Source organism: Cannabis sativa, chromosome X (assembly GCF_029168945.1).
Source record: "Cannabis sativa cultivar Pink pepper isolate KNU-18-1 chromosome X, ASM2916894v1, whole genome shotgun sequence".
Taxonomy (NCBI): domain Eukaryota; kingdom Viridiplantae; phylum Streptophyta; class Magnoliopsida; order Rosales; family Cannabaceae; genus Cannabis; species Cannabis sativa.
In genome coordinates this window covers 13331568-13356904 of record NC_083610.1, presented here as the reverse complement: position 1 = coordinate 13356904, position 25337 = coordinate 13331568, and the positions used below count along the sequence as shown (strand labels likewise).

Here is a 25337-nt window from a genome sequence, read left to right as displayed (position 1 = left end):
CCAGTCAAACCATGAGATAGTTAGATTTTAGTTAGTATTTAGAGGTTGCGAGACTTATCAATAATAATGTCCATCTGTGTATATATATATTATTATATATTTGTACGGATGCAAATATATTTGCAGGTGGTTAAATTAAGCATTATTTTATTATAAAGAACTTAGATCTATAGCTATAATTGTTATGACGTTGCTGGAACTATACTTATATAAAAAATCACAACATAAGCTATATGCTATTTTTCACACAAGTGTTTTTTTTTGTTAATGACTATGAAACGCTCCCATATAGTTGTGTAAGTTCCTAATTAAATTACCGTGCTGCTCCACTCTATATTTTTATTCAAGCTTTTCAAAAGACGAGTCGTGTGGCGCTGTAACACAAAAAAATATAGCTCGTGTCGTATTATGGCCAATATGTGCTGACGCGTCGCGTATTATGGCCAATAAGTCTGTTTTCATGTTTTACTTTTTTATATATTTTTCTACAATTATTAAATTCTACGTATCTTTTAAATCTTTAGTTATATTTATATAATTTTTGAACAATATCTTACAAATAATTACACTACAACAGATTTATTAATTACCGGCGGAGCCAAACCGCCGGTATTAATTGGTTATTACCGGCGGAATTGGTCATCCGCTGGTATTGTTTTTTGAAAATTAAAAAAAAAAATAATATTTAAAAAAAAATAGTAATACCGGCAGATTACACTAGTACAGACAGAAATTTTGCCTCTAATTCCTTGGGCGAGAATTTGACCGCCCAAAATTTAAAACAACTATTACCGGCGGATTAGTAGAGGCAGGTTCCGCCGGTAATAGTCAGGGGAGTCTGACCGTTGTATTATTACCGGCGGAACCCTTATTATTACCCGCGGGTCCTGCCGGTAATTAAATTCTATAAAATATCCCCCCCAAGGCTGAAAATATTTTCCATTTTCCTTCAAAAATACCCCCCACGGCTCCTTCAAAGAAAACCTCCTTCTCCTCCTCCATCTCCGGCACATCCCAATTCTGCTCCTCCTCCATCTCCGGCGCCCATCCCCCTTCTCCTCCTCCATCTCCGGCGCCCATTCCAACCATTGCAAAGGTAAAGTTTTTGTTATAATATATATAATTTTATTTTGCTATATTATTTTGGTTTTAAAATTTGTTTTGTAATTATTTTTTTTGTTTTGTTATCTTTGGTTTAAGTTTTGGGTAGGAGTATAATAGCTAACGGAGATTTGCAACGTCGGAGGAGGAATACAAATTTCTACCAGAAATTAAAGAGGTTGGTGCTTTTAGTTTTCTGTTGGTATCTTATTTTTTGTGTTGTGAAATTTTTTGTAAATGGTATATAAATATATATATAAATCTGTGTGTATTTTTGATAGTGTAAGTATAAGTGTATGATTTTATTTATATAAAATATGTATGGATATCAGTTGTATGTTAATATATTTGAAAATATGTGTTTCGAAATATTGTATTTTGTATATTGTATATACAGTGTATATATACAGTATATATACTGTATATATAATATATATAAGCAACTTATATATATGTAGAAAATTATAAAATTGATATATAATTGATTATTTTTTAAAAAAATGTAGTTAAAAAATTAGAATAAATCTTTATTATTGGAAAAAATACTTAAAAATGTAATATTTTTTAATATTAAGTATATAAATGTAAATAAATATAATTAATTTTTATGTATATACAACATAAAAAATAAACTTTTTCATGTAAATTATTAAATAAGATTTTAAAATCTAAATTATAATTTTTTAATAATAAAAATTTAATAACAAAAATTTTATGAAATATATACTTAATAATTAAATATTAAAAATTAATTAAATAATGAAATTTTAACATTAAAATATGTAAAGAATAAATATTAATAAAATAACAATTTTTTTAATTTAAAAAAAAATTTAATAAATGAAAATTTAATTATAATATATACTTGAAAAATAAATATAAAAGCAAAAAAAAAAAAAATTGATGTAAAGAATTAAAATTTTTTTTACGATTTTAATTATAATTTTTTTTAAGAAAAATATTCAATATAGGAAAATATTTTTAAATAATATTTCTTTAAAAAATTAATTAAATAATGAAATTTTAACATTAAAATAGGTAAAAAAATAAATATTAATAAAATAATAATTTTTTTAATATAAAAAAAAATTAATAAATGAAAATTTTATTGTAATATATACGTGAAAAAAAAATATAAAAGCAAAAAAAAAAATATTTAGATGTAAAAAATTAAAAAAAATTTACGATTATAATTATAATTTTTTTTAAGAAAAAGATTCAATATAGGAAAATATTTTTAAATAATATTTCTTTAAAAATAGAAAATATTTTAATAAGGAATGTTTTTTTTAATAATATATAAATAATTGTGTAAGTATTAAAATAATAATGAAATTTTTTTAATAAAATAGCATAAAATATCATAAAATAGCATAAAATATCTTAAAATAGCATAAAATTTTATCATTCAATTTTTCTTTATACTATTAAATCATATGTCTTCATAAAATTTTAGATGACAATCGACAAGTCTTGGACCACTTTGCGAAATCGTAGATGTCCACAATATTGGGATGGTCTAAATGCACTTTTAGAGATGGCCTCGAAATGTAAAGATTGTGATGGTAGAATTAGGTGCCCATGTGTAAGATGCGTGAACAATAGGCTTCAAACTTTACCTGTTGTGAAAGCACATATATTCGATTGGGGTTTTTTTACTGGTTACGAGAAGTGGACTTACCACGGGGAAGCAGAATCTAGTGCCACTAATGCAATGAATGACCATGATGCCGCTGATGATGATCCTGAAATTGACGAGATGATTCCGATAGTGGATGACTTCCTTCAGCCGTCATTCGAAATGGATGATAATCCAGATGCAAATCAATGACGCGACGAATTATTTGAAGAAATTGAGGCCAAGTTGTATCCTGTTTGTGATTGGATATCTTCTCTTAACTTTTTGGCAAAGTTATTGCATTTGAAAGTTAGGGGAAAGATTCCTAACAACATATTTGATGAATTACTGAAGTTATTAAAATTTGCTTTTCCAAAGGAAAATAAAATTCCATCAAACTATTATGATGCCAAGAAAAAATTGAAAAAATTAGGGTTGGGGTATGAGTCAATTCATGTGTGCAAGCACAATTGCTCTTTATTTTACAATGAACATGCAAATGAAGATTCATGTCCAGTATGTGGCACTAATAGATGGATAACTTCAGAAAATTCAGGAGCAAAAAAGGTGCCTCATAAGGTGATGCATTACTTTCCGTTAATTCCGCGACTGAAGAGACTGTATACTTCAAGGCATACGGGAAAATACATGGTATGGCACCACAGTGGGAAATCAAAAGATGAGGGTGTGATGCGACACTCTGTGGATGGTGCAGCGTGGAAGGACTTTGATGCCAAACATCTTGATTTTGCTAGTGAACCTCAAAATGTTCGTCTTGGTTTAGCTGCCGATGACTTTAATCCATTTGGCAACATGAGCCAAGCTTACAGTATGTGGCCTGTAGTTTTGGCGAACTATAATCTTCCACCTTGGTTATGTATGAAAGATAATAATTTTATGTTGACCATTCTTATTCCTGGAGATAAATCACCGGGAATGGACATCGATGTATTTTTAAGACCCTTGGTGGATGAGTTGAAGGTGTTGTGGGTTAACGGAGTAGATACGAGAGATTGTCGAACCAACACTGTCTTCAAGCTGCGTGCAGCTCTTCTGTGGACAGTGAAGATTTTCCTGCTCGTAGTTATTTGTCTGGTTGGAGTGGTCAGGGATACAAAGCTTGTCCCACTTGCAATGAAGATACATCTTCTATTCGAGTAATTGGTAAGACATCTTACGTAGGTCATAGAAGATTTTTTCCAAATAACCATCGAATGAGAATGGATACTCAATTTGATGGACAAATTGAGAGAAGACCTCCTCCAAGACGTTTTACTTGTGAAGGAGTATTAGAACAAGTAAACAGACTCCCACCCCATCTCCTAGGAAATCATGAGCTCTTTGGTGGTGTAAAGCGTAGGCGAGTTTCAGAAAATCATAATTGGCGGAGAAAAAGCATCTTCCACGAGCTTGACTATTGGTGTTCAAATATTCTTAAACACAATATTGATGTCATGCATGTTGAGAAGAATGTTTGTGATAGTTTATTGGGCACAATCTTGGATAATGAGAAATCCAAGGACACTATCAATGCAAGACACGATTTGAAGAAGCTAGGAGTCAGAAAATCGTTGTGGATTTATGAAGATGAGAGGGGGAAGTTGTTGAAACCTCATGCACCTTACGTGCTTAAACCTGATGACAGGATCCAATTTTGTAAATTTATTAAGGATGTGAAATTTCCTGATGGCTTTTGTTCGAATTTGAAAAAAAAAAAGTAAATGAAAATTTAACAAATGTCATCGGATTGAAGTCACACGACTGCCATGTAATAATGCAACGATTACTGTCTGTTGGTGTTCGCAAGTTTCTCCCGAACGCTATATCGACCACCATCTCTTAACTGTGCAACTTTTTCAGGCAAATTTGTTCAAGGACTATAAATTTTAAAGACATGGAGGTTGCTCAACAAGATCTTATTTTAATCTTGTGTAAAATGGAGTCCATATTTCCTCCTGCATTTTTTGACATAATGATTCATTTGGTCCTTCACTTGCCTGAAGAAGCAATTTTGGGTGGACCTGTTTTTATGAAGTGGATGTATCCATTTGAAAGATACATGAAAAAATTGAAGAACTATGTAGGAAATAAAGCACGTCATGAAGGGTCGATAGCAGAAAGTTACGTTATTGATGAGGCTTTGACATTTTGTTCAATGTATTTCAAGGGGGTTGAAACAAGGCTTAACCGTCTTGATCGTAATGAAGATGAGGTTGTCCCACGAAAGCTTTCTGTGTTTCAATCTCAATGTCGACCCATTACAAAAGGCAATCTCCGGCCACTTGATCGCGCATCTCGTGAACAAGTAGAGTGGTATATATTCAACAATTCACCTTAAATTCAACCTTACTTAGAGTAAGTTTTTTTCTTCATTAATTTTTCTCTTTTTTTCACCTTAAATTTCAATCAATCAATTCAAATCTATTTTATTTTACAGTGAACACTTGGAAGTGATCCGACAAAATTACCCGAATGGAGATCATAATGTTCTACACAAAAAACATTTCCGTCTGTGGTTTCACAAGAAGGTGGTATATATATGTGTAGTAAACGTTTATTATCTTAAGTGGTGTTTTCCATTTTCTAATGAGGTACTTATTTTTATAGATATATGACTTGCACAAGTCTGGATCATTAGAGAATGGCAAAGAGTTTCTAGCTTTAGCATCCGGGTCTGATCACTTAGGTACTTACTATGAAGGTTGTATTGTGAATGGAGTTCGATTTATGGCTACCAAACAAGATGAGAAGAGGAGCACACAAAATAGTGGAGTGTTTGTGGCAGGAACAGAAGGTTTTAATTATTATGGCACACTCACTGAAGTGCTAAAGTTAACCTTCACTGGTGTTTACTCTGTCACATTATTTAAGTGCAAGTGGTACAATACAAATCCAAGACGGAAGAAAACAATCGTCGAGAAACTTATCACTAGTATTAATGTCAGTGGTGTATGGTATAAAGATGACTCATGCATACTTGCTAGTCAAGCAAAGCAAGTGTTTTATCTCGATGATTTATTGAGAGGGAAAAATTGGAAAATAGTTGAGAATGTAAATCATCGACAAATTTGGGACATCGTGGATGATGACGATAATGTCGAAACTGATTTGGTACACGACACGAACTCATCCAATTTTGTGTTAACAGTTGATCTTGGGGAGTTAATTTTGCTACCTAATCAACCTCCAATGGACATTGGCACTGAACCAAGTTTTCATGTCAACAAAGATGACCGCAACATGGACGACGAAGATGCTACTGAAGAGTCTGACGAAGAAATTTTATTTGACTTCTGTGAAGATGATGTGAATGATCATTTAGTTAATAATGATAGTGATATGGATGATTAATTTTCAATCACTTTATTTTGTAATACATACAATTATTAATTTCAAGTTAATATTTCTTATTTCAAGTTAACTTTATTAATTTTAAATTATTGTTACTATTACTTATAAATGAAATATTTTTTTTTTTCAAAAAAAAGTAATGTCAGTTGATGTATCCACTTATCATGGTGGAGACGGGGGTGGTACCGATCCACCGGACCCTAGTAGGGTTCTGCCGACTTGTCAGACGACTCCACCGCGAAGAAGAAGGGGATGTGGCCTTGCTACCAACTTGGATGTTGACCAAAGAAGGTGGGATGCAGGAAAACCATTACCACTAAAGCTTGATGCCGTGACAGGCAAAGTGGTTGGTAAAGAAAATCAAGCTTTTGTACGTCAAATGGGTGTTGAGGTCACAATTACGTTGCCAGGATACTACTTGAATTTTAATGAAATCCCTCAACACTTTAAAGACCAAATTGTAGAAAAAATGAAGGTAAAACACATTAACAAGTTTAATGTTTCAAATACTTAATTTCAATTAATACATAATTTTTTAACAAATACTATTTGTTTGTAGTATTTGTACGATATTGATGGCCATCCTGAGCCTGAAAGAGTGATGAGTACTCTTTATCATGAGATGAAGAGAAGATATTCTGAGAGAAAGAATATCAAGCACATGTGGTTTCATTAACATTATTCTGGGGATCCAAATGATTTGGCAAGTGTTATTGAAGCTGTACTCGATCACTGCACTACAGAGAGTTGGAAGCAAATCATTGACTTATTTTTGAGCCCAAAATTCATTGCGCGTTCAAATCAAAACAAGAAGAATAGAGGGGAAATGCAGTATTTGTCAACGTAAGGCTCGAGGTCGATGGCAGCGTCTCGTAATGAACATGTAAGTAAAATTATCAACTTCCTATTAGAAATTTCTTTTACTAAACACAAACTAACTCTATTTTTAAACAGGACGACGCGGAAGATTACGCAATTCATACTTGGAAGAGAGGCCACCTCAGAAAAGGAACAGAAGACACTTGGATTAGCGAGACATGCAAAGAACTACATGTAAGTTTCAATATGTTTTTTAATAAATTTTTTACAACTAATGCATGATGTTGTTATTGTATTTCTAATATTTTTATTTGATCAGGAGAAAATGCTTGAAGAGGTTGCTAGCATGACGGATACAGAAGATGATTCTAGCGATGGGTCTGTTAGCAAATACAAGCAATTAAAAGCTATGAATAAAGTTCTTGGGAGCCAGTCGGACTATCTAAGGGGACTGGGTTATAAATTGAAAGGCAGCTCGGAAACAAGTTCTAGTACTCAAAGTCGAGCTCAATCACAAATACCGACTTCATCCATTACTCCGGAAGATATGGGAGTCTTTGCCGAGTTTATGTTGAAAATGCGTGATAAGATTGACCAGTCTGGCACCTCCAGTGACGCGTCTCTGCATGACCCGCGGTTTAACAATTTTTTACAAAAATTTTTACCATCACAATCGCAAGGTAGCGCGTCCAATTCAGCCCCCCCTCCAACGTTAAGGCCACAACAACAACAACAACAACAACAACCACCACGCTCGCCTCAGCTGCCTCAGTTTTTTCAACAAGAACAACAAAATTCTCCCAACATGTCTGCTGGCTCTTCACAATCGCCTCAGTTGCATTACATGTTCGGGCTTCCCTCACAGTCTCCTCCTATATTTTTTTCGGATGCTGCTGGAGGATCTCAGACACAACCTATGGTTGGCAATATTGGAGGCTCATCCCAACAACAATACCCTATGTACGGTCAATTTGGGTCATTGTTGCAGCAACAACCTGTGTATGGTCAAATGGGAGGATCTCCACAACAGCCTATGTATGGTCAGTTTTTTAGTGCGCAGAGTCAACAACAACAGCAACAAACAATTTTGGTTCGCCCGCAGCCTCGACAATATGTGGAGATCTTACCAACACCGTAGACTGGACAACCTTATTACCCTATCCCACCTGCTCAATCCCGTGATAATCTTGATGGTTCAAGACTTAGCTCGGATGCAAATGAATTTTTAGAGTATACTAATTTGAATAATGATAGTTAGGTTTTTTTAATTATGTCAATTTTTATATTTTAAAGTTTATTTAAAGACAATTTCCTAATTTTATTTAAGATAATATATTTTATATTGTAATGGACAAATTAATTTTAATGCTTAATTTCTTAATTTTAATATTGTATTTCTAATTAATAATATTTATGAAATAATTATTATATATAAAATAATTATTATAATTAATTTAAATATATTAAATAATCAGAATAATGGTTTTTTTTTTAATATTTAAAAATATTAATACCGGCGGAACAATGATTGGGGTCTGCGCGGTATTAATGCATCTGCGTGTAAAAGTGCAGACATTAATACCGGCGGACCCCACCGCTATTAATCCGCCGGTATTAATATTATTACCAGCAGAATACCATTTTCGTCGCTAATAACCACTAATAGTGACCAATTATTCCTGGCGGATAATTACCGGCGGATTCCGCCGGTATTAATTATTACCGGCGGATTCCACCGGTATTAATTATTACTGGCGGTTTGGCCTATTAATACCGACGAATGCCTCCACCGGTAATATGAAAAACTGTTGTAGTGTTATAAAAATAATTATTAATATAATTTGAATGTTTTCTTATAAATACTCAAATTTTATATCACGTCTTATAAATAAATTAATATATAATCTTAGTTTTACATGTTCCAATAGTTTTAAGTATATAATTATAATATCAGTATTATATTTAAATTTTATTATTATTTTAACGTATTTATTATTAATAAATTTATATCTTATTATTATTAATAATCATAAATTATAAAGTTTTTTAATATGTCGTGTTGTACTTTTCGGACTTGTCACGTGTCGTGCTCTTTGAGCTAGTCTATTCGTGTTTACATGTCATACATTTCATACTTCTCATGTCGTATTATGCTTAAGGACATATTTTGTGTACTGTGTCGTGCCAATTTGTTGCATCAAATTGTGTTATGCCCAAGCCCGTATTTTTCATGCTTAGTCGTGCATAAAAAATTAATTTCATCCATTCATAATATATCAAATTAAATATATATATATACATAAATACATAAATACCCAACACAGTATTTAATCACTACTACAAACATTGTAATTCGCGACGGTCTTGAAAATAATTTTTTTCGGGGACCGTCGCTAAAAAAGTTAAGTAACTGTTTAAAACCGTTAGGAAAAATGAGTATTCCCGCTAGTTTTGAACAGTAGCTAAAACAGTAGGTGACAGTTATTATTAAAAACACATGAAAAATTATTAAAAAAAATTAACCCATATACTCGACGGTTTAAAATCGTCAGGTATAATATAGCCGACCGTCGGGTATACCCTTTGTTTTTTATTAAATATACATATAATAAGCCTTAATACATATCATATCCATATTACACGCACATCCTGACGCGAATTCTTTAAACGACTATTTAAAAACGTTAGAGAAAACTATTTTGTAGTAAGTCTATATAATTATTAAGATAGCTCTTGATACCAATTGTTAGATTTAATGGTTCATATCGGAGTTAGAAAGGAGAAGCAGATTTTATAAAAAAAATTATTTAATATAAACCATACGCCCAAGGATCTCAACATAATGTCTATAAATTAAATATAGACTAATGAATAGAGAGATAATACATTTTGTATCCTATTAGGAGATTCTTGCTATCTATTAATATTATTACGAATATCTAGTCCAAGAACTTCACTGAAGAGTTCACACCACAATTTTTCAAGTCAGCCTCAACACTCAAGAGTGAGCTATTAGATTCTATAAGATGATTATGTTTATGTATCACAATATATTCTTATGTCATGAGACACTGTGATTGAGATAGGCATGATCACAAACTCACACCACACTTGATAGTGTGCGGCGAGAGAGAGAGAGAGAGAGAGAGAGAGAGAGAGAGAGAGAGAGAGAGAGAGAGAGAGAGAGAGAGAGAGAGAGAGAGAGAGAGAGAGAGAGAGAGAATGAGAGTGAAAAATCAAACATATTTTCTCTTTGCTTGTTACACTCATTTCAACTACTACAAAAAGGGGTATTCGCGACGGTTCTAAAAATATTTTTTTTAAGGAATCGTTGCTAAAAAATTAAGGTACTATTTAAAACCGTCGAGAAATATAGGGTATTCCCCACAGTTTTAAACAGTCGAGAGGTATAGGCGACGATTTTTAAACGTACCTTAAATTATCCCATGTATTTGTAAAACAGAATTGTCGACGGTTAAAATCTGTCGACTATACTATAGGTGACGGTAAACTGTCCCCTATAGTATAGCCAATAGTTTAAAACTTTTGGCAATTCCCATGCTTCAATTTCACGTGTTTCAGATCTAAAATTTCATTTCCCGCATCTTAAATTTTAAATTTTTATTTTTCTTGTCTTAAATTTCATTTCCCTCTTAAGATATATACTCTCCAAAAAAAAAACATCTCTCATTTTTTCAAAGTCATTTGTAAATTTCATTTGGTTTCCTGACTCTCTCTTCTTCGCAACCACGAGCCATGTCGTCACTCTCCTCCACTCTCTCTCGCTATGTCCCTCTTCTTTACTCTCTCATGGCAGCACAAAGGTAAGCACAACATTCTCTTTTTTGTTGTTGAAATTTTTATTAGCCATAATTTGGTTTGTTGATCTTAATTTGTGTGTGTTCAAATAAATTTGAAGCTTGCAAATTGAAGAAAGTTTCGAGATCGTCAAGTGAACAACAATTCAAAATTTGTAAAAGAAAATTTCAAGGAGGATGAAGACGAGCACAACGACGGTGGAGGAGGATGGAGCTTGTAAAGGTTTTGGAGCGGCTGTGACATATGGAATTCATTTGAAGGTGTGGGACAAGTTGTGCCTCCCTAAATCTCAAGGCGGCTTTGGTTTAGAAAGACAAGAGAGATGAACTAGGCTTTCTTGGCTAAATGGGGTTGGAAGCTGCTTACAGGGTACCAATCGTTATGTTGTAGAATTCTCAAAGTTAAATACCTCAGGGAACAGAATATCCTCAGATGCAAAACCTCAGACTCCTGGTTCTGGAAGAGTGTGGTGAAAGCTAATGATATCCTTAAAAGAGGGGCCTACAAAGTTATCACTGATGGTAGGGACACGAATATTTGGGAGGACCCTTAGATCATATATGGCAACTTTTTCTACCCATAATGTTCTAATAACCATTCGCGTTCTTACACTTTGGTGTCGAAGCTTCTGACAGAATCTGGTAGCTGGGACACAATTAAATTGAATAACTTATTTAATCGCGAGACAGTGGCTGCCATTCTGAAAGGGGGTAACCTCGAGTCAAGGAAAAGACCATTAGATTTGGACGAAGGAAGGATCTGGTCGCTTCTCTTGCAAATCGACCTACTTAATCCAGGCTTTCCAACCATTCCCTCACTGTGAGGTTGCCCCTTCTCTCTGGAATAAACCGTGGAACATCAAGATCCTGGAAGGCCATAAAGTACTATGGTGGAGCATCCTCTCAAATACGCTGTCGGTTAGGGCATCTTTACTTAAGCGATTTCATATAGCGGACAGTACATAACCAATTTGTGGAGTTGATGAAGAATCCATTGAGCACCTATTCCTTCATTATAACCTGGCTTTCCATTTATAGCGATCCTCTCCCTGGGGTATCTTCCCTGTTACAGGATCAGGAATTCGTATGTGGGACTGGGTAAAATTTTTGTGGAATATAAAAAGCATGAATATAAACACAGATGAGGTCTTCCTTTATACCTCTATTGTAATTGACACGATTTGGCGGGTCCGGAATGTCAAGGTACATAATAATAGAATAGAAAATGTGAATCAATGTATTGATTATTGTTGCAATAATTTTCACACGCAAGTGTATGTACCGTTCAAGTAGTAGACTCACCAGGAGTGAGGTCGATCCCACAAGGAGGATAGTTAAGTACGTTAAAATTACACTTTTACTTCTATTTGGTTAAATAAAAATAAAGAAAGAATTAAGAATAAGAAACTAGTAAGAAACAATTATTCAAGAAAATTGAAAGTTAATAAAAACTAGGGCTTCAATTTCAATTGTTTCTATTGAATATGGCCTAATATGATTATTTTCTTAATGTTAATTTCTATGCAATAGCAGGCTTACTAAGGTAATTTATAGTCTTCTCAGATATATAAATCTCAATCACATGCAAACTTTCTACTCTCGTGATAAATTTAACATGTAACAGGCATTAAGCATAGAAACCCTATAAGCTATCTAAACCATATAGGTATCCTCGTCCTATATCGAAATTCAATTCTATTTCACTATAGCATAATTGACACTCACATCTCAGATCTCGCATCAAAATCATAGACAGTTAATTGGTGATCATGCAATTAAAAGTAATTAAGCACAAATAAAATAGAATACATAGAAATTAGGGGGAAAATAAATCATATTAAAACCATTAACAATGTTAAACAATATCCATCTAACATTGATTAAAGTGTTTAGCTACACATGTTCATTGAAGCACAATTACACATATTAACTGTAAGAAAAGAGATGAAAATAGAGTTTTATATATAATAATTTAATATTATAATGTTATTTAGTCTTAAAGAGATTTTAGAGTGTCATATTACTATTTCATATCTCTCCCATATATAAATATATAGATATATAAATATCAATATTAATATATAAATATATATATAATATATACAGTGGTGGACCCATAATTTAATTGGAGGGTGGGCGTAAGTTTTTTTATATATAAAAATATTCCAAAAAAATAAGTAAATATAATAATAAATAAAAAAAAACACACACACACACAATTCAATATTTCAATTCCCAACTAAAAAGATATTAAATATCAAACACTAAAAGTCTTCTAATAGAAAAAAAAAATAGAGAGAGAAACTAAAACGATGTTCAAAATATATAACATACTCAATATCTTAAAATTTTAGCAAATATATCAATTTTTGAGCTCATATTTTTAGAGTTGTCCTCGACAAGTTTTCATGTTTTGAAAACGATGAATAATAAGCTCGTTGTCAATAGCATTGAATATATCATTTTTGACATACTGTCAAACTATCATTTAACTATTGATCTCCCATTTTGTTGTGCATTTGTTGTGGGCAATTAAAATAATTAAAAGATTCTTTTTTAGTTAAGAAGTAAAAGAAATATTTTTTTTTTCAGCATGGGCTTAAGCCCACACTGGTCCTTCATTGGGTCCGCCAGTGAATATATAAATGCATAGATTTCCTATGTAACATTGTAAAAAAATATAATAACATTACCTATCACTTTTTTTTTTTTTACTTTGGAGGAGAAGAGATTAAAATTTAGGATCTCATCAAAAAATGTCATTAGACTATGCTTATAACGACTATTAAAGTAGCATTTGATTCAGATGAATATAAATATAGAAATAGGAATGAAAATGAGAATATGAATATAAATGGAATAAAATTTAAAACGCATACATTGTAAAAAAAAAATTAAATGCATAAAAAATTTGATTAAAAAATTATTAATTTTTTCACTATAGATTGGAATGGTATTTCTTTCCACTTCAAAATGGAATAGTCATTTCACAAAAATAGTAGAAAGGATATTATTGAAATGACATTCTAATACTTTAATATGCGACCAAATAAAAAAATAAAATAAAAATATTTTTTTTCTCATTCCATTCAATTTTATTATCTCTAACTAAACGTTAACTAAGTGTTAGTTTTTATTGTGGAAAAGGAAAATTTAAATAAAAAAGTAATATTTTATTCTTTAAAAAATATTTCATTTAAATATTCCAAAAACAAATTACACCCGTAGATTTATCCAATATAACTCAAAATTTAATTGATGTTATAAATATTATTAATTATGTGGATGTCCAAATTTTTTATTTATTACCATTAATGTAATTAACAGTCCCTTTTTCTTAGTTTCCCTTTCTCTTAGTTTCTTAATATTTGACTCTTAATTATATGTGTATAAATAGGAGATCACCTATTGGAATAAAACACTCAGAAAATTCTCATCTCTTCTCTATTTTCTTTCTCTAAATTATAATATTACATAATATTAATATTTCATAATACGTTATCAGCACGAGCCTCTAACCAAGGTATGATAATGTTTTTGTTATGTGATCTCGAATTGCTTCAAAGTCATGATATACTAAATATATATGTGTATATATATATATACTCATCTGACTGAAACACATTCGAGTTAGCCATTTTTTTTAATGAATTAATATTTATACAATATATGTCTATGCTTATATATATCTATATAGATGCTTATATATTATATATGTGTGTTGACTTGTTTATCATATTATATTGTTTAATCTTATTATCTTATTCTATATTGTACTATATTTTGTTGTATTTTTTTTCCAAAATTTATGTATAAGTCTTATAATTTACATTTTATATTGATATAGTTTTTTCCATGGCAAACCTTGCAAAACTTGATTTTGTGGCACTTGATATTTCTGGAAAAAATTATTTGTCATGGATTCTTGATGCTGAAATCCATTTAGATGATATGGGTCTTGGAGACACCATCAAAGATCAAAATACTGAAACAACACAAAATAAGGCCAAGGCTATGATTTTCCTTCGCCATCATCTCCATGAGGGGTTAAAATTTGAATATTTAACCGTAAAAGATCCTCTTGTGCTTTGGCAAAATTTGAAAGAAAGATATGACCATCAAAAAACTGTCATATTGCCAAAGGCTAAGAATGATTGGTTGCATCTGAGGTTGCAAGATTTTAAATCAATAAGTGATTATAACTCTGCAATGTTTAATATCACTTCTAAATTAATGTTGTGTGGAGAAAAAGTTACTGACTATGAAATGTTAGAAAAAATATATACTACTTTTCATGCCTCTAATGTGCTCCTGCAGCAGCAATATAGAGAGCGAAATTTTAAAAATATTCAAAATTGATTTCATGTCTTCTAGTAGCTAAGCAGAATAATGAACTTTTGATGAAAAATTATGAATCTCGCCCAACTGGGTCTGCTCCATTCCATGAAGTGAATGTTACAATTGCTGACAATCATAATCATAGTCGTAGTCGTGATCATAATCGAAGTAATAGACGTGGTCGTGACCATAACCAAAGTCGCGGTCGTGGTCACGATCGCGGTCGAAGCAATGTTTGGCATCGTAATGGTCAAAATAAAAATTCATCTACTCCAATGAAAAGCACAACTACTGAGAACAAAGGAAAAGGTCCTCAAAATAATAATCATAGAAATTCTGAAAATTTATGTTCCAGATGTGGAATAAAAGGACACTGGGCACGTGCCTGTCGTACAGCAAAACACCTTGCTGATCTTTATCAAGTATCTGTGAAAGGAAATGAGAAAATAGAAGAAAATTTTGCCTATCAAGATGATGGTTTTCTCAAAGAGCCTTTGGATATTACGCACTTAGATGTTGCATATTTTTTTAATGAAGATCTCATTAATAACAACATGAATATCGATAATGGAGATGGGAATGCCCACAATTAGTCACTTTTCTTTGTTATGTTTTTTTTTATTATTATTATCATTATTTACTTTAAGGTGTTTATTTTATTTGGCATGTTTATGTAATGAACTTTTATTATTTAAGCATTTATATTTTGAACTTATTATGTTTTTTTTTTGTTAATGAAGTAATGGACATTTGTCATTCTATACATGATTCTACAAATAATGGTGATAATATGTGTTTGGTGGATAGCGCAACCACTCATACAATACTTAGAAGTGATAAATATTTTTCAAATTTATCAAGAATGAAGGCAAATGTTAATACAATATCAGACACTGCAAATTTAATTGAAGGCTCTGGAAGAGCCATTATATGGATGCCTAGAGGAACAAAAATTATTATAGATGATGCCTTATTATCCACCAAATCAAAAAGGAATCTGTTGAGTTTCAAAGATATACGTCGTAATGGATATCATATTGAGACAATAGATGAAAATAATTTTGAATATCTTTGCATTACATCTATTGTTTCAAGAAAAAAAATACATATTAAAAAAATTACTTGGTTTGTCTTCAGGTTTGTACGTTACACGTATAAGTACAATAGAAACTCATGTTATTGTGAACGAGAAGTTCACAAACCAGAAAAATTTATTTGTTTATTTTGCATGACCGGTTAGGCCATCCCGGTTCAATTATGATGCGTAGAATAATAGAGAACTCACATGGTCATCCATTGAAGAACCAAAAGATTCTTTTATCCAGTGAGTTCTCATGTGCTGCTTGTTCTCAAGAAAAGTTAATCATTAAGCCCTCACCGGTAAAGGTTGGAATTGAATCCCCTGGATTTCTTGAACGAATTCAGGGCGACATATGTGGGCCTATTTGCCCACTATGTGGACCATTCAGATATTTTATGGTATTGATAGATGCATCAACTAGATGGTCACATGTTTACTTATTATCTACTCGTAATGTAGCATTTGCAAGATTGCTTGCTCAAATAATCCGATTACGAGCACAATTCCCAGACTATGCAATCAAGACAATCCGCCTTGATAATGCTGGTGAATTTACATCACAGGCTTTTAATGATTATTGTATGTCAATAGGAATAAATGTTGAACATCCTGTTGCTCATGTACATACACAAAATGGTCTACCAGAATCATTTATTAAACGCCTCAAATTAATCGCAAGACCATTACTTATGAGAACAAAACTCCCAATTATAGCTTAGGGACATGCTATTTTACACACTGCGGCACTTGTACGCATTAGGCCAACATCATATCACAAATTCTCCCCACTACAATTGGCTTTTGGTCAGGAGCCAAATATTTCCCATCTAAGAATCTTTGGTTGTACATTATATGTTTCGATTGCTCTACCACAACGAACAAAGATGGGTCCTCAAAGGAGGCTGGGAATATATGTTGGGTATGAATCTCCATCTATCATTAAATATCTCGAACCCACAACTGGAGATGTATTTACAACACGTTTTGCTGATTGTCATTTTGATGAGACAAGTTTCCCAGCTTTAGGGGGAGGGGAAAAGAAACAGCTGGAAAAAGAAATTATATGGAATGCACAATCATTATCTCAATTTGATCCTCGTACAAATCAATGTGAACTTGAAGTTTAAAGAATAATTCATTTGCATAATATTGCAAATCAATTACCAAATGCTTTCACTGACCCAAAGAAAATTACAAAATCACATATTCCAGCTAAAAATGCTCCAATTCGAATTGAACTCCCAGAAGGAAAATCAATTAATAATTCTAAAGCACGTTTGAAACGTGGTAGACCAGTCGGTTCCAAAGATAAAAATTCTCGAAAAAGAAAGGGAGCAAATAATCAAGATGGCCCTAATGAAGAGGCTGAAAATTTCGAGGAAGATGTTGACATAAACAAATCTCTTGAAGACATTCAGGTACCTGAAAATATTAGAAATAATGAGATCTCAATAAATTATGTCAATACAGGAAAAGAATGGAACCGACTCGAAGTAATTGTCGACAATATTTTTGCTTATAATGTAGCGCTAGAAATTGTAAATGAAAGCGAGGATCTTGAACCTAAATCTATCAAAGAATGTCAAAATAGAAAAGACTGGCCAAAATGGAAAGAAGCAATTCAAGCAGAATTGAATTCACTTGCTAAACGCAAAGTATTTGGACCTATAGTCCAAACACCTGAAGGTGTGAAACCCGTTGGATACAAATGGGTATGTTTACGTAAAAGAAATGAGAAAAATGAAGTTATGAGATACAAAGCAAGACTTGTAGCTCAAGGTTTTTCTCAAAGGCCAGGTATTGATTATGAGGAGACATATTCTCCCGTGGTAGATGCAATAACATTAAGATATTTGGTTAGCCTGGCTGTGAGTGAAAAAATCGATATGCGATTAATGGATGTAGTCACAGCTTATTTATATGGATCACTAGATAGTGATATTTACATGAAGATCCCTGAAGGATTTAAGATGCCTAATGCATATAATTCAAGCAATCGAGAAATGTGCTCAATTAAATTACAAATATCATTGTATGGATTAAAACAATCAGGACGCATGTGGTACAATCGACTTAGTGAATATTTATTAAAAGAAGGATATAAAAATGATCCTATTTGCCCATGTGCTTTTATAAAAAGTTCAAGTCCTGAGTTTGTTATCATTGCTGTATATGTTGATGATTTGAATATTATTAGAACTCCTGAAAAACTTTCAGAAGCTGTGGAATATCTAAAGAAAGAGTTCGAAATGAAAGATTTAGGAAAAACAAAATTTTGTCTTGGTCTACAAATTGAGCATTTAAAATGTGAAATTTTCATTCATCAGTCAACTTATACTGAAAAGATTTTGAGACGGTTTTATATGGATAAATCACACCCATTGAGTAGCCCAATGGTAGTTAGGTCACTTGATGTAGAAAAGATCCTTTTCGACCTAGAGAAGAACATGAAGAGCTCCTTGATCCAGAAGTACCTTATCTTAGTGCAATAGGAGCATTGATGTATCTTGCTAATTGTACAAGACCTGATATAGCTTTCTCTGTCAATTTATTAGCAAGATTTAGTTCTGCTCCAACATATAGACATTGGAAAGGGATTGCTGTATACTCCGCTATCTCCAAGGTACTATTGATAAAGGATTATTCTATTCTAATAATTGTGGGTCACAACTTATTGGCTACGCAGATGCAGGATATTTATCTGATCCACATAAAGCCAGATCTCAAACTGGCTATTTGTTCACTTACGGTGACACTGCTATATCCTGGCAGTCAACAAAGCAAACTCTAGTGGCTACTTCCTCAAATCATGCTGAGATACTTGCAATTCACGAGGCAAGTCGAGAATGTGTTTGGTTAAGATCAATGACACAACATATTTGAGGAACATGTGGATTAACATCTAATAAAGAAGTACCAACAATTCTCTATGAAGATAATGCTGCTTGCATCGCTCAACTTAAAGGAGGGTACATTAAAGGAGACAGAACTAAACATATTTCACCAAAATTCTTCTTTACACACAATCTTCAAGAAAATGGTGATATCGATGTTCAACAAATTCGATCAAGCGATAATCTTGCAGACTTATTCACGAAGTCATTACCAACATCAACTTTTGAGAAGATGGTTCACAAGATTGGAATGCGTCGATTAAAGGATCTCCATGAATGCCAAAATGAGGGGGAGTAATTTCATACTGCACTCTTTTTTCCTTGACCGAGTTTTGTCCCACTGGATTTTCTCGGCGAGATTTTTAATGAGGCAGTTATTATGGACATCCAAGGGGGAGTGTTATAAATATTATTAATTATGTGGATGTCCAAATCTTTTATTTATTACCATTAATGTAATTAACATTCCTTTTTTCTTAGTTTCCCTTTCTCTTCGTTTCTTAATATTTGACTCTTGTGTGTATAAATAGGAGATCACCTATTGGAATAAAACACTTAGAAAATTCTCATCTCTTCTCTATTTTCTTTCTCTAAATTATAATATTACATAATACTAATATTTTACAATAATCGAAACAATTTACAATTTCATATATTAAAAAGTTGTGAACATTAAATTGAATAACAAGAGCACAAGAAGCATATTATTTGTCAAAACAGAGAATTAATATTTTTCTAATTAGATAAATATTATTTTGATAAGACTTAATTTATAAAAATAAATAAATAAATAAATAAAACTGACAATTAAAATATTTATAACTATTGTGTTTGAAAAAACTAAATTAAGTGATAAGATGGAATAAGTCAAAACCAAATTCCTAGAGAAAAAAAGGGGAAAACCAATGAGAATCAGCACCAATTAAGAGTATGACATCATTCTTAGTACGTCACTCACTTCACGCATTATGAGTGCATTCATTCATTAATTATTCATGAGAATTGCTAAAAGCTATCTCTAATGGAGTTCATATATTTTAAAAAAATAATTTATAAGAAATATTATTAATCAGTAAATTAATACAATAGTAGGAAATTTACATCATATATTAATTTTTGTTATTTTTTTTACAAAAATACTGTCAGATGGTATTTTTTTTTTACTTTTTTACAGTATTTTTATATAAGTTTCATACTGCAGTATACTGTGTTAAGTTTTCACTTGTGTTCTACTGGTGTTTTTTAGTTATCTACTGTTGTTTTGAGTTGTTCTGCTTTGTGTTTTACTGGTGTTTTATAAAAATAGTATTTTTGAAAAGATTTCGACAGTATTTTTGTAAAAGTTAACCAAAATTCCAGTATTTTTATAAGTTTCCCTAAATAGTATTGGACACCATTAATATTCAATAACTATATTCATTATGAGAAATGTTAAACCTCACTTATAATAATAACTAAGGGCTCGTTTATAACGTTGTATTAGGTTGTATTGTAATATATTAAATTGAATTATATATTACATTTTTATGTTAAACTTTAATTTATACTAAAATATTATATATTTAGGTGTTCATAAAAGTTAATATTACATACAATTTTATATAAGAATATTGCATAAAATACAATTCAATATAATACTATACAATACAATATGATATAATACATCGACTAATTTTAGTAAAAAAAGTCTAACATGTATGAAAGTTAAAGTCTGAGTAGCATGATTTAGTACATAAACAATCACTAAATTAGTAAAATTAAATGGAATTGAACAAAATTCTTTAAATTTTATAATCTCAATAGTTCAGATAAAAGTTTTAACCGTCAAAAAAATTGAAGGCCCATGATATGATTTGATTTATGTCAAAATTGAAGGAAAAGAGAAATCCTAATTAACTTATTTTTAGATGATATGATGATAGGAGATTGTCTAAGAGGCCATGTTTGGTGATAAATGCGTTGGTCCCCTTAGTAGTACCAAATTCAAACCAAGGAAAAACGTTTCAATCGTAGAATCTCTACCCATTCACCCACGTCAACCCCATGATCTCATCCCCTCTCCCGTCATCACATATCTCAGCTGTGAAGCCATCCCCTTCTTCAATTACCTTCATACCCCATTTGACCCCTTCTACTCCAATACCTCCAAATCCAGCCGTCGTTTTGGTACCCCTATGCCCATTTTCGTCATTTCACGATTCCAAATCAAAACACACCCACTATATAAATATAAATACTCTTCTAAGCATTTCTTCTCAAAAAAAAAATAATAATACTCTTTTCAACATCCCAGAAAAGCCATCGATAAAATACAAACTCATAATTAATAATGGATCATCAGAGTTGTCCTCAAACGACTGATGACAGAGATGTAATGGAGACTATTAAGAAGAAGAAGGCCAAGACAGTGTCTTGTGATGACCATAATGATTGTCAGCGAGATGAGCAAGAAGAAGTTGATTGCGAAAACGATAATGATAATGACGATGATGAAGGTAAAATTGATAAGTTTTTTGAGTTGATTACGAGCTTTAAAGAAGCTCGAAATCGGTTGAGAAAAGGTGTAAATGTTATGAGTAATAATGATGATAATAGTAATCAAGAGATCAAGATGAATGAGAGGAATACGATTGCGCAGACGAAGAAGAGAAAGCAGTCTTATGATGATAACGACATTAATGGTGGCAAAACCAGTTGGATACCTTCGTTTGTGAGAGAAGATTTCATTTCTGGACTCGAATTTCGAGGAATTCCTTCAGTTTTTTCAACGCCCAATAACAACACTAGTAATATTCCTAACGATCAATCTCATCCTCGTCGCAAATCTCAATTCATCAATGGTTTAAACCTTAATCTTTCCCTGTAGCTTAAGATTAAGACTCTGTATCGTGTAACTTTTAGTTTCAATTAAGTATGTAAGCTTAAAGGTAAAATCTGCAATTTCAGTCAGTTTCTTGAATATTATATATATAATTAGCTCGACATTGAATTATAATGAAGAAGATGGTGACAAAAATTGTTGAAATATCTGCTATGGAAGGAGTAATAAATGCAATCAATGAATCTATTTTATATAATTTGGGAATCGAAACGAATGAATTGTAAGGAATGTCTGGTTTTTCTGTGTTTTTATTATTTTACTAAACGGTACGGAAGTGTCAAGAACGGTCCAGAATTGGGGCCTTTGAAACTCAGCTTAGAAATTATATTTATAACTCGGCCAGCACAGAACAGGAGATTGCTTATTTTGTTTTAGCAGAAGATTGCTTAGATTGCAGGTGAATCGAATTGCAGACAACACAAGAATAATAACAATTAAGGGATATGATTTTGTCCCGTGATTTACTTTCACGGAATGTATTCCGTGGTACATTAGATGGGTCTCAAGGTACATTATATGAGTGTGAGAGTACGTTTCTATTTTTTAACCCTAATTATTCCTAGATCAATCTCAGCCGTCAGATCAAATAAGTCCCTCATCTGACGGCTGTCGTACATCACGGATTACAATCCGTGAAAGTACAATAACGGGACAAAATCATATCCCTAACAATTAATCAATTAATGCATATTTATTGGGAAATTTAAATATCTATACATTTATGGGGTTAAAATTAATTTCTTAAACCTAAATATATCTAAAGTGGTAGAATAGGTTAATATTTTATAGGGAAATTTGCGGCAAAAGTTCTCAAAAGGTTCACGTTGATGCTGATTAGTCCCCAAGATCCGAAAATAACGGCAATAGTCCTCAAGGTCACACTTTTTATTTGTCCGGTCTCCAAGTTAACAGATCTGTTAAACCCAATTCAAATGCCACGTGTCGAAATATTATTGGTGGGTATTATTATTTTAATTTAAAAAATAAAAATAAAAATAAATAATTTTTAAAAAAAAATCTTTTTTTCTTTTTTTCTTTTTTTTCTTTTTCTTTCTTTTCTTCTTCGTCTTCTTCGTTTTCTTCTTCGAGACCCAACCCGATAGCCACCACGACCCCACGACCCCACGGCCAGACCTCCACCACCACGACCCCACGGCCAGACCTCCACCACGTTGACCCGATAGCCTACCCTCCTTCGCCCCGTCGAGACCCACCCTCGCTGAACACCAGTCACCGTTGCACCTGCATCTCTCTAACTGATCCACCCTCCGCCCCGTCGAGACCCACTATTGCACCGTTGACCGCCTCCTGAAACCCTAGCCTCCTCCTCTAACTGATCCGCTGTCGTTAAGACCCATGGGGATCTGCGATTGTCCCAAATATAAATATGATTCCAAAGGTTAGTTTTTTTTTTTTGATCCATTCATCTGATTTGATTCTTTTTTATTGGTTATTGTTTTGCATTCTTGATTTTGTAGTTTTTAGGTTTGAAATTGTTGTGGGTTTGAATCTGTGAATGAGGGGATTATTTTGAAATTTTTAGTAAATTTGATGTATTTCAACAGATTTGGTCGGGGGTTGTGGTTGGGGTCGTGGGGATGGGACTGGAGTGGGGTTAGGGCTGGCCGTGGGGTCGTGGGATCGGGGCTGGAGTGGGGTTAGGGCTGGCCGTGGGGTCGTGGTGGTGCTCTAGTAGCTGGTTAGGTTAGGGTTGGGTTGAAGAAGAAGAAAACGAAGAAGAAAAGAAAGAAAAAAAAAAAAAAAAAGAATTTTTTTTTAAATTATTTATTTTTATTTTTGTTTTTTTAAATTAAAATAATAATACCCACCAATAATATTTCGACATGTGGCATTTAAATTGGGTTTAACAGATTTGTTAACTTGGAGACCAACGGACAAATAAAAAGTGTGACCTTGAGGACTATTGCCGCTATTTTCGAACCTTGGGGACTAATCAGCATCAATGTGAACCTTTTGGGGACTTTTGCCGCAAATTTCCCTATTTTATAAAACCCAATACTACCCCTTCTATAACAACTCCCGACCCTCTCTCTTCCATCCTTCTCTCTCACTCTCTGATCAAACCTAACGACCACAACGACTCGGCTTCTCCATAGCAATGTCGTCAAAGGTAAGAATCCTTTTCCCACTGTCTATTCATTTAAATATACTTTTTTTTAATGATTTTAAGGTTAAATGTATGAAATTATTAATATCTTTATTTATATTTTAGAGTTAAACATATGTGATTTTTGAGTTTGGATTAGATTTAAGGTTGGAATAGTCGGATATGTGTTTTGGGGAAGAATTTGGGTTTTTGTCCTGGTTCGATGCAGGCCCGACATATTTTGTTGTTGGAAAGAGCTAAAGGTTGAAGGTGATAGCTCGATGTAGATTTGATGTAGGGGCCCGATATTGTGTCTAAGTTATATGCTTTTTGTAAGGCTCGATAGGAATAATGTATGGTTTGATGTGGGCCCGATAGTAGGTGTTATAAATTCCCACAACACAAACTCAACACAGACAAACATGCATAACAATTGCATATAAACCAGATATCAAACTAAGATTAAAACCAAACAAGTAAAAGGCATAATTAAAGCATAAAAAACAGAGAAAAATTAAAAGCATGAGACAAGGAATTTATTCTAGTTCAGATCTCAATGCGAGTCCTACTCCAGCTCTCCCCCAAGGAGTTTCTTTACTATGAAATATTGTTTACACACACCAATTGAGAGTTGTACAATTCAAGACACACACAAAGAGATATAAGCTCTCAAACCACCATGATTGAGCAACTTAAGACACCATGAGTACCATGGTTCTTCACCTTCAAGAGTTTCATACTTTGACTCTCATTCACTCAATTCTTTCTCTCTTATTTTTCTCTCACTCTCTTGAACTCTATTGATCTTAAAATGAGATTACAAATGGTGTTAATATAGGCTAGTTATCAACTCACAAAACTGAACTACTGACCACTAGGAGAAGTCTAACTAACTTGAACAACACTAACTAACTTCCTAACCAGCTTGCCAAGAATAGAAAGTTAGTTCGAAAAGATGGTTTTATGTGAATTACTGATCACAAACTCCACCTTAATTCATAGAAAATTAGTGAAAACATAAGCTTGGGGGAGTGAACCTAAAAGTCTAAACAAGTCTAAGATTGAGCAAGTCCATGAAATAACTGAACTTGCTCACTAGTAACACCTTTGTTCCTGCATAAGCAGAATTCTCATCTGAGAGCACCTTCTCCAATTCAATCTCTCTAAATTCTATCTTGTCCCTAATCCAAAATATTTTTATATCAATGTGTTTGGATCTTTCATGATAAACAAGGTTCTTGCTCAAATGTAATGTTGATTGACTATCTGAAAATACAGAGACCTTTCCCTTCAACATGCTAATTTCTTATAGAATACTTTTGATCCATG

General features: G+C 32.5%; 1 protein-coding gene across 1 annotated transcript; it reads left to right on the top strand.

The window, feature by feature from the left end:
* The first annotated feature begins 3939 nt into the window (after positions 1–3939).
* LOC133032042 (uncharacterized) lies at positions 3940–6070 on the top strand. The gene is made up of 3 exons (XM_061105861.1): positions 3940–4436; positions 4580–5024; positions 5327–6070. The coding sequence occupies exons 1-3, from the start codon at positions 3940–3942 to the stop codon at positions 6068–6070; spliced, it is 1686 nt and encodes a 561-aa protein (XP_060961844.1).
* Positions 6071–25337: the final 19267 nt, after the last annotated feature.

Coding starts and splice junctions, on each gene's coding strand:
- LOC133032042 (XM_061105861.1), top strand. CDS start 3,940: ATGGATACTCAATTTGATGGACAAATTGAGAGAAGACCTCCTCCAAGA. Junction 4,437..4,579: donor TCGAATTTGAAAAAAAAAAA/GTAAATGAAAAT, acceptor CAACTTTTTCAG/GCAAATTTGTTCAAGGACTA. Junction 5,025..5,326: donor ATCGCGCATCTCGTGAACAA/GTAGAGTGGTAT, acceptor TTATTTTTATAG/ATATATGACTTGCACAAGTC.